The sequence below is a fragment of the Lactuca serriola genome, chromosome 7 (genome assembly GCF_051521515.1).
Source record: "Lactuca serriola cultivar US96UC23 chromosome 7, Lser_US96UC23_V15, whole genome shotgun sequence".
Lineage (NCBI taxonomy): Eukaryota > Viridiplantae > Streptophyta > Magnoliopsida > Asterales > Asteraceae > Lactuca > Lactuca serriola.
The window spans coordinates 101758889-101769123 of record NC_136414.1 but is presented as its reverse complement, the minus strand read 5'-3'; the positions used below and the strand labels follow the sequence as shown (position 1 = coordinate 101769123).

The 10235-nt window shown below is 39.8% G+C and overlaps 1 protein-coding gene across 1 annotated transcript; it reads left to right on the top strand.

Moving 5' to 3' along the window:
- The first annotated feature begins 8290 nt into the window (after positions 1–8290).
- LOC145062822 (uncharacterized) lies at positions 8291–10235 on the top strand. The gene is made up of 2 exons (XM_079010414.1): positions 8291–9920; positions 10013–10235. Exons 1-2 carry the CDS (start codon positions 9014–9016, stop codon positions 10027–10029), a joined length of 924 nt encoding a protein of 307 aa, XP_078866540.1. The 5' UTR covers positions 8291–9013; the 3' UTR covers positions 10030–10235.

Sequence of the window (10235 nt, the reverse complement as noted above, 5' to 3'; positions counted from 1 at the left end):
TGGGCTTAGTGTCCTTTTACATGTATATTGGGCTTAGGATGGACATTCACATTCCTTTTGAGCCTGAAAATAATAGACACGTATAGTGGGCCTTAGTGGGTCACTTACATGTTTATTGGGCCTGGGAAGGATGAGCGTCAACGAGTATGCTGCAAGTTTTACGGAGAAAATGAAGTTTGTTCTTTATTTAGTTCCAACTGAAATCTCCAAGCTTCGAGTCATGACTTTAACAAGTGAGTGCATAGTCCCTTTCATGAACATGATTTTAATACAAACATTGATTTAAAGTGTTAAATGTATGCTTATATGTGAGATATTTGATATTCCCTGAAATATGTGTTACGAGCATATCTGATAATATATGATGATTTAGGACTTACAGAATAAACGGATATTAATTAAGATGAATATCAGGTAGTATCTCCTTATGAGTACGGGTGAGATATACACGGAGGGTAGAACTCAAAATTTTGTCTTTGATCTATGAGCATGGATTAGACATAGTAATTCGTCCATAGTCCAAGAGTACGGAGTGGGCATAGACATTTGTCGATAATCCGAGAGCATGGATTAGACACAGTCGTTCTTACGTATCTCAAGATTATGGAGTGGGCATAGTCATTTGTCATTGATCCGAGAGCATGGATTATACAAAGTCATTCATATCTGATATGTGAGTATGGATTAGGTAAAGCCATTAATTTTAGATCCAAAAGTATGGATTGTGTCTTTATGAGGATTGATGGGGCGGGGTAAATTGCTTATATGAAATTTTATATTGCGAGTTATAAAATATATACATGGTATAACAATGTGGGATTAAAATCCCTATGTACTCACCAGGTTTCCTAACCTGACCCACTCAGTTTATTGTATCAGAAGTACCGATATTAAAGATACATTATGCTGAGAGATTCAAGGAGTATCAGGCCACTAGTTTAATTACTGTAAGGCTTGTAATATTTCATTATGCTTATCTTTTTGTATTGACAATGACATCCCAACGTTTTAATATAAATAAAGTAAATTTCCTCTGAAATGATTTGATAATATCATTATCATGTTTTTGGGAACAAATTCCACAATATTACTCTTCAAAAAGGATACTCTGATTTTTATATAAGCACAAACAAATCGATCTTTTATGGCCGTGAAAATGGGGATGACACATACGCCTAAACCTTGATATGGTAGTTGAATATCTAAATGCTTGTAGATTTACGTATCTGTAGTCTAGTTTTGTTAGTTTGTTTAAGGATTAGATCGAGATCTACTACATAAGGATTCGACGTCTAATTTGAGGGTGCATGGATTAATGGTCTAGATTGTTGTATCCGCCATACCTATATATAATTGTTTAATAAATGAAATTTTTGGACGTGAAAAATGAGTTGTTACATTCCAAGCATCAATTCCAGTGTTTTAATTGCTTCTATTTAGATTGTGGGAAGAGATTAGATGCAAGAGTTTATATTGCATAAATCATGAAGCAAAAGAAAATATTGGGTGAAATTGATATTTAGTTCATATAATTTCAATTAAAACGACACAATTTCAATGGTTCTATACAAAACAACACATATTTACCAAGCTATAATCAGTTCTGTAACACCCCGTTTATAAAATAAATAAATAAATGCATAGAAGTCCTAAAGTCAATAATAATTGAGGAAAACGCTAGTTTCGAGGGTTAATTGTAAAGATTTTAGAAGATGGGGGCTGTTTAGTAAAATTCGAACTTATTTTGTATAGAAACTAAGTTTGAGGGGTTATATTATCCAAGTGACTAAAATGCAGGGGCTACTTCTCCCATTAATGGAAAATTTGATCTCTGGTTCCCCTGTACGCGACATAGCGGGTAGGGATGTGCTCCTCTTGTTTGGATTGCAGCACCTTACACCTGCATCGGCCAACTATATGTATGAATTTAACCCTAGCTATAGATAGGGGGGTGTGTGCATTTGGCGGTGATAGAAAGGTAGAGAGCTCAAATGAGGGGCGAGAAAGAAGAACTCAGATGTGAGAAGGGTGTCATCCCCGACTTCCACATCGTCGGACCCCTGGTTAGAAGCATGACGAAAGAGAAATATAGACTTGACGAAATTGGGAGTGGGATTGAAAAAGAGAAAGGGGATGGATTTGCCAATCACCGGAGCTGCTGCTAGTTGTCAAAGTTACCGTTGGAAGAGTAAAGGATCTCCGGTGAAGTTTCAGAAGGCTTCCGGTGTGCTGAAGAAGGTGATTTCCAATCACTACTTCAAGGCATGTCTCGATCTGAGGTTTTAATTTATTCAATAGCATTCTCATTCTCGTGTATATATGTTTGAGGAATCATGTACACTTCGTGATTGAAGACTAGTTCCCGAGATGTTTAGATGAGCAAGGAAAGGGCTGAGTTTGGTAAAGCCTCAGGTGAATTTCATTGGCAGAGGAGGTCGAAGAAGGAGTTGCTAGCGATTTGTAAACCAGTTCTGGTGGAGTACCCTCGGCTGGAGCTCCCTGGTGAATTGGTGATTGTTCTCGATTACATGAGATGAAGAAGAGGTACATGCCTTGACCGATTTTTACCTTTAGGTTAGATCTAATTTTTGGGCTTGAAGATTTGGGCTTAGACTTCAACTTTAACAGAAATAAATAAATGGGCTGATGAATTGAGTTTTAAATCATATGGGCTTCAAGGAAATTGGTGGGCTTATTATATATATTCATAGATTAAATATTCGACTAAATAAATATTAATGCATGATTAAATAAGATGGAAAATACTTAAAAAAATATGGTTTGTTTCAATTAGATATAAAAAGGATTACGAGCCTTGGTCTAAAGAGATTAAAAACTTGATTTGGAATTGGGCCTTTCGATTGAGCTTTGGTTATTGGTTTATTAATGGGCCATCCAAGAATAATCAAATGGACTAGAATAATTAGTTAGGCTTTAGGGTAAGGCCCATATGAAGGATTAGGCCCAATTTGGAAAATTAGGCCATAGTTTGGGCCTAGAGGGTTGTATGATATTGGGCCCTTAGAATGAGGCATGTTGGACTGGACCGGACAATTGGGCCTTAAGGGAAGCCCATATAGAGGTTTGGGCCCAATTTGGAAAATTGGGCCATTTGTTGGGCTTTGATCCCTAGTTGACTTTGGGCCTATGGATTGGACCTTGGGCTTAGGTAAGCCAAGCTTAGGGTAATGTAGTAATTATCCAAGTTATTTAATTATAGTTATGTAGTGGAACCCAATTATTAATTGGGTGTTATTTTGATGTTGACAGATCGGGAATCTGTCATCTAGCAGCTGGGGTCGCGTCTGTGGGACTTCAGCAGTGTGGGATTGAGTCTGCAGGACTTCAGCAGTGTGAGGTGAGTTTCCTTCCAGTAGGAACGGGTCTACGACCACAATGCCGGCCCGTTTAGTTAGCAGTAGTTCCGGACCTCGGTCCGATGCAATAGTTAGATTGCTTGATGTCTTTGTGATTCAAGCATGATTTGTGTTATGTGTTCCGGACCCTGGTCCAATGCAGTATGCAGTATATGTGTTCATGCTAGTTGATATGTTTATGCTATGTTATGTTCAGTCAGTTCCGGACTTCGGTCCGATGCAGGGGACAAGGTCCCGGTCAGTTCCAGACTTCGGTCCGATGCAGTCAGTTCCGGAATTCGGTCCAATGCAGTTAGTTCCGGACTTCGGTCTGATGCAGTTTCCGGACTTCGGTCCGATGCAGAGGGCAAGGCCCTGGTTAGTTTCCGGACTTTGGTCCGATGCAGTTTCCGGACTTCGGTCCGATGCAGAGGGCAAGGCCCTGGTTAGTTTCCGGACTTCGGTCAGATGCAGTTCCGGACGTCGGTCCGATGCAGAGGGCAAGGCCCTGGTTAGTTCCGGACTTCAGTCCGATGCAGTTTCTGGACTTCAGTCCGATGCAGTGGGCAAGGCCCAGTATGTGCTTTATATGTTATTGTATGGTATGTGGTAGTTTGGGGAGACTCACTAAGCTTCGTGCTTACAATTTTCAGTTTTGGTTTCAGGTACTCAGTTTTCAAAAGAGGAGCTCAGGAAGATTGAAGTGCACACACCAATTGTTCAGCCTGGGATGTTTATACTCTGATATACTTGACAGTTGTTATAATATTTTGAGATACATTGCTTATGATTTTTATATGAGGTTATCGACTATGGTTTTTATTATTAAATTAACGAAATTTTCAGACTGTGTTTTTGGGATGTTACAAGTTGGTATCAGAGCCTTGGTTTGAGTGATTCGGGCACACTTTCGGGTGTGTCTAAACTCAAACTAAGGAATTGGTATAGAAATTTTCAAAAGGAAAATCAGTTTTTGTAAAAAGGGAGTTTGAGAAAAGAAAAGAGTTTTAGAAAAAGCAAAAAGAATTTTTAGAAAGAAAAGAACTTTGAAAAGAGAAAAGGGTGGTGTGCATGTAATCAGCCGAGCTCAAGTAAGTACTCCCAAATTACCCATACAATTTTATGTTATGATTATCAGTTTCAGTTTCAGTAGAACAGCATGCTAGAATAGGACTAAGGATCTAGGAATGACTCCTTATGTGCCTGCTTTATGTGTTTCAGCATTATAAGAATTGCATGCTAGTATTGAGTAGACAGTAGTAGGATAGCCTGTTTAGGTTATGCCTGATAGTATGAGTTTAGCATTGTATGCTAGTACAGTTTCTTGTTATGAGGATAGATTTGCCTGAGTAGTTTCTTGTGTCTGAATGCTGCTTGATTTGTGCCTTATGGGACTCTGAGTGATGGGAGTTAGCCATTAGGTGAATACGCCACGTCACATGTGATCAGGGTTGAATAATCTAAGAGTGCTGGATTTGGCCCTATTGTGCAGCTCTTGTTTGAGTCCAACCGTTGTAGGGACGAGTCTTTTACTCGAAGGATTATCTGAGCCTCGTCACATGTGATGGTATTCAGGTGATTGCTAATTGGCATTACAAGGAGGCCTTCAACAGCTGAGGACTGGTTTGGGTCAGAGATTTCCCTAGGGTAAGCCTAGGATGGTAGTAGCAGAGATCGGTAGCAGTAGTAGTGACTTGGTGGAGTCGAGGCAGTTCTCGAGGAAAGTACGGATAGATGTGGAAGGTAGTATGGGCCCGTACTACTGAAAGCAGAGGATCCGTACTCGAATCAAGGAAGGCTGAGATAAGACCAGGGAACTAGTAGTGTGTGAGATCCCTCGAGCCTGGATGAGTATTATGATGTTAGTGATGATATGTTGCCGAGTATAGTGACTCTACGTGATGGACCGGATGGTCGTTCTGGTGTCGACGAGGGATCAGGATCGGACTCTGGAGCCGGGCAGATTGATGATTAGATGAGGGAGTTCATTCCATCTGAGAATTACGCACAGTATCATTGACCAGACTCCTGTGATCCTCAGTGTGATCAAGGAGGGCATTATAGAGATTTCTGATGAGAGGCCGAGTGCATTATGAACTGAGATAGCAGTCATGAAAAGACCCGTACGTTGATGTTTCAGGAATTCAGAAGTTGCGAGACTTCATATTTTCATGGGTATTAGGGACCCCATTGTTAGCAGCAGATGTCACCAACACTTTTAGTACCAGACGTTGTCTCGAAAGGAGACAAGATCTGACTTACTTCCTGTTTCTTAAGGGATAGAGCACGAGATTGATAGGAAGAGGTTGGTAGTGGGTTGAGTGATGATGCGGTTGATGCTATGTCATGGGATGACTTTTAGACCAGATTATGGGCGAAGTGTGCCCAGGTGATTGAGTCACAGCAGTTGGCGCAAGAGTGTTAGATCTCCACCAGACGACTGAGACTGTGGCAGGGCTCACTGCCAAGTCTCGAGAAAGAGTTTATATGGTACCACAATATGCATCGGATGAGGAAATATAGAAGGTAAGTTATCAAAACATATAGTAGAATGATAGCAGGGAGATTATGAGTATCTCGGGGTGCAAGACCCTGAATGATATGACTTATAGAGCTCGAGAGTGGGATATTGACGTAGAGCACACTGGGAAGAGGGAACCAGATCGGTTGCTTATAGTGAGGGGTCTTGGGAGGAGATCGTAGATTTCATATCAGCTTCTGAGAGGCCAGCAGGGTCGGATTCGGTGCAGCACTTGCGGGAAACTGCACAAGGGAGCTTTTTGTTCCAAGGGTTGAGTAAGTGTAACCCTAAGTTATCCTCGGTTTGTGTCTAAATTATATTTTCAAGATATGTCATATGCCAATTGCATGCCGAAAAGCATTAGCGAATACTGATAGAGCAATTCCCCAGATTCGGGATTGGGAAAGTACAACATCATCTTCGTTTATTCCAAGACTGAGGAGCAGCACGAGAAGCACCTGAGGGAGGTGCCAGAGACTTTGAGGAGGGAGAGAATTTTCGCAAGGTCCTTCAATTGTGAGTTCTGGTTGCGCGGGGTGCAATTTCTTGGGCACCATGTTAATCAAAAGGATATTCTAGTCGATCCGGTCAATATAGAGGCCTTGATGCAATGGGATATTTTGGGGTCTCCAATTGAGATTCAGAGCTTCCTGGGTTTAGCGTGTTATTACCGGAGATTTATTTGGATTTTTTTAAGAAGTTGTGTGATCTTTTGGATTAGCTGGTGTTGAAACCCTAGCAAGGATAAGCGTGAGTTCTAGCAGATTGGTCATGGGAGGGTAGGAAGAATTGTGAATTTTTCTAGTTTTGGGTGTTGTAGGGCATTAGCTGAATCAAAATGGGGGAGAATCTATTGGATAAGGTGTCTAAGTCCATAACTTATTTGGTATATACTTGACCCGACCCGGCATGGTCCATTTGGGTTGCACTTCACCCGAACTATTTATGGATAATTTTATGAGAGTTATACACATATGTTTATTAATATATTATAAGTTATAATATATTAATATGAAGTCATGTTATTTAGTTAGTCTTAGTCTTAAATTAATTATGAATTAATTTAGAGATTAAAAGGAAGAGTAATTAGATTGTAGGCTATTGGTTTTATATGGTGTGGGCTAATACTTATTTGTTAATGGGCTAGGCTTATATGGAAGTCCATGGATGATCCATGGAGCTTTTAACCCATGGATCCTAGGAAAAGGAAAGGTCATGGGTTATTAGGGTTTCACCCTAACCATGCACACTATATAAGCATGCTTATGTTGCATGAAATGGCAACTAGTGAACTAGTGTGTGTGCTTGTGTGTGGCCGAAAAATTACAAGTGTGTGTACACTCTCTCAAAGTTTTCCAAGTGTTTGTGGTGATTTGTGATTCCATTTGAGGCATTCACATTATTGGTGCTTGGCTCTCAAACTCCAAAGAATCAATCTCATCAAAAGGTATGTAATCTCATCTAACTCTTTTATGTTTAAAAGTTCCCCATGCTATGTTAGATAGGTTATGAACCTTGGAAAAATTATTATTTTGCATGTATTAGACAAAAATAGATCCAAGGTTTATTAGGGTTGCATGCACACTTAGGAAGTGTTAGATTGCTCAAAACCCAACAGTGGTATTAGAGCCTAGGCTTGCTTGTTTGATACTTGATGCAAAATAGTAAAAAATGTTGAAATTGTTGCTGTCTGGCTGATGGACTCACTGAGTCCATGGGGGGACTCGCCGAGTACAAGGCAAAATTCATCCTACTCGGCAAGTACGTTCGTGCACTCGGCGAATAGAATGATCAGAATGCAGAATTTCGACTTTTTCTGCTGGAAATGGACTAGAAACATTACCCTAAACTGTTTTGGTGTTTTAAAACTTGTTTTAGTTGGTGTAATGGTGGTTCTAATCCATTTACAATAGCATATATCAAAATTCCATGATTTTATGTGTTCATATAATTCTTGAAATTTTTATGATCATGTTCATGTCCTTATGAATTTAGAAGATGAGAGGAATTATTTGCTGAATTGTTTAGAATTAATTCTTGATCATTTATGTATTTTAATGGAGTCCATAATTTGTCCTCAAGTTATGGATATCCAAATGTCACTTTTCTTTAACACACACTTAAAACACATAAGTTATATGAAAATGAAGAGTCTTCATTTTTATGAACCTTTAATTCATAAGTTATGAAATGAAAAGTTTTGCATAGTTACAAAACTTGCCCTCAAGTTTTGGAATTTGTAAAGTTTCACACACTTTAATAAACTTTAATTCCAACCCTTAGAGTTTTAATAGTTAAAATTCAACCCTTATACTATTTATAACATTAATGGTTAATTATTATATATATGTATAAGAATAAGTCGTTCTACCGTTAGTAGGCCTCATTCACGAAGCCGGTCTATAAGGGGGGTATAAGGTTGTTGCCTATAAAATGGCAGCTTAATGGGTGTCCACTCTCACCCACCGCTTCCTTGATCGGTGGAGGGTCGTTAGCCGAACGGGTAGGGCAATGACTTTAAATCCTCATTAAAAGTATAATGATTATTATAAAGTAACTAAACTCTTTTTAATTCCCAATCTTAGTTACTTTAGGAAAAATGTGAACATGGTGCTAGTCCATGGAATTCACACTTTGTACCTTACCAAGTCGTTGGTGGAGCGTGTGTGGTTAACCGGCACACTAACTTGGACTAGTAAGGATCACGAAGGGTGACTTAATGTTTGTCATAGATCAATGGAGCGTGTGTGGTTAACCAACACATTGATTAGGTGATAATATTAAGGGTACCAAGTGAACTAACATGGTTATTCACACCTTGTTTTGTGATCCTCGGCATCCCAGTCACAAAACTTGAAGGGCACAATCGAGATTGAAACATGCCATTGAAAAGTTCAATGAATCTCAAAAGAATCTAGAAATTTCAAATCCAATTAAAACCTAATAATTCATTTTGTTTTCATGGTGGAAATTGGTGAATCGTCATTCACCTACCTTTCAAATATATTATTACTTAGATTACGACATCCCTCTTCTAAGTATAGTATATTGTGATTGGGTCCTAGCCTTAATATTACATTTGGGTGTCTTATTAAGGATTCTATATATCTAATCTAAACTTGCTTTCTTCTTTCAGATGTCTTCCAACACTAATGCTTCGGGCTCTAACCCAACTGGTTCTTTCTCTCTCATGAATCTTTGTGGGAGGGTCATCTTTGATGGTTCCAACTTCATGGATTGGATTAGGAACATCAGGATGGTTACTCGTTATGAGGACAAGGAATATGTCCTCGATAAGGAGTTAAAAGAGCTTGATGAGTCTACTGCTACTCCTGAGGAGATCACTGAATTCAGGACACATGAGAGAGATGCTACTAAGGTGGCATGCATCATGTTGGCCACGATGACAGCCGAGCTCCAAAAGTCATATGAAGATTTCTACCCTTTTGAGATGCACCTAGACCTGATGGAAAGGTACCATCAGAGTGCTCGTCAGGAGCGGTATGAAATAATCTCCTCCATAATAACTACCCGCATGAAGGACGGTGAATCCGTCACGGCCCACATGCAAAAGATGCAAAGGTATGTGGATCGTTTGCTGAAGCTGAATGTGAACTTCCCTGAGGAGTTGGCAATTGACATCATTTTGCACTCCTTACCTTCTTGTTATGACCATTTTCGTATGACATATCATATGAGAAAGGAGGAAGTTACCCTCAGCAAGCTTCAAGGACTCTTGAAGACCGCTGAATCCGGTCTTAAGGGCAAGGCGGTTGTTACCTCTACTACTCCTACTCCAACATCTACCCCTGTTTTGGCTATGGGGCAAGGCAAAGGGAAGAAGAGGAAGCACCCTTCGAAGGGTACCAAGGGAAAGTCTCTTGAAGGCTCCTCATCGAAGACCAAGAGCGGTTCTGTCACTCCTTCTGCCATTCCCAAGGATGCTGATTGCTACTATTGCCTGGACAAGGGGCACTGGAAGCGAAACTGCCCTAAGTACTTACAGGATCTAAAGGATGGGAAAGTGAAACCCACCCACGCAGGTATTTACACTATATTGTCTAATTACTCATCATATTCTAACTCTTGGGTGCTTGATACAGGATGTGGTATTCACATATGTTCTGATTTGCAGGGCCTAAGAAGAAGTGAGGATGTGGAGCACGGGAAGATAAACTTGATCATGGGGAATAGGAAGGCTTCACCTGTTTCCAAGATTGGAGTTTATACTTTGTTGCTTAATAATGGGTTGAAATTAGATTTGAATAAATGTGTGTACTCGTCTGAAATGGCGAGGAATATTATTTCTTTTCATGCTTTGTACAAACAAGGTTTTACCTTTTCGTTTGATAATGAAT

Coding starts and splice junctions, on each gene's coding strand:
- LOC145062822 (XM_079010414.1), top strand. CDS start 9,014: ATGTCTTCCAACACTAATGCTTCGGGCTCTAACCCAACTGGTTCTTTC.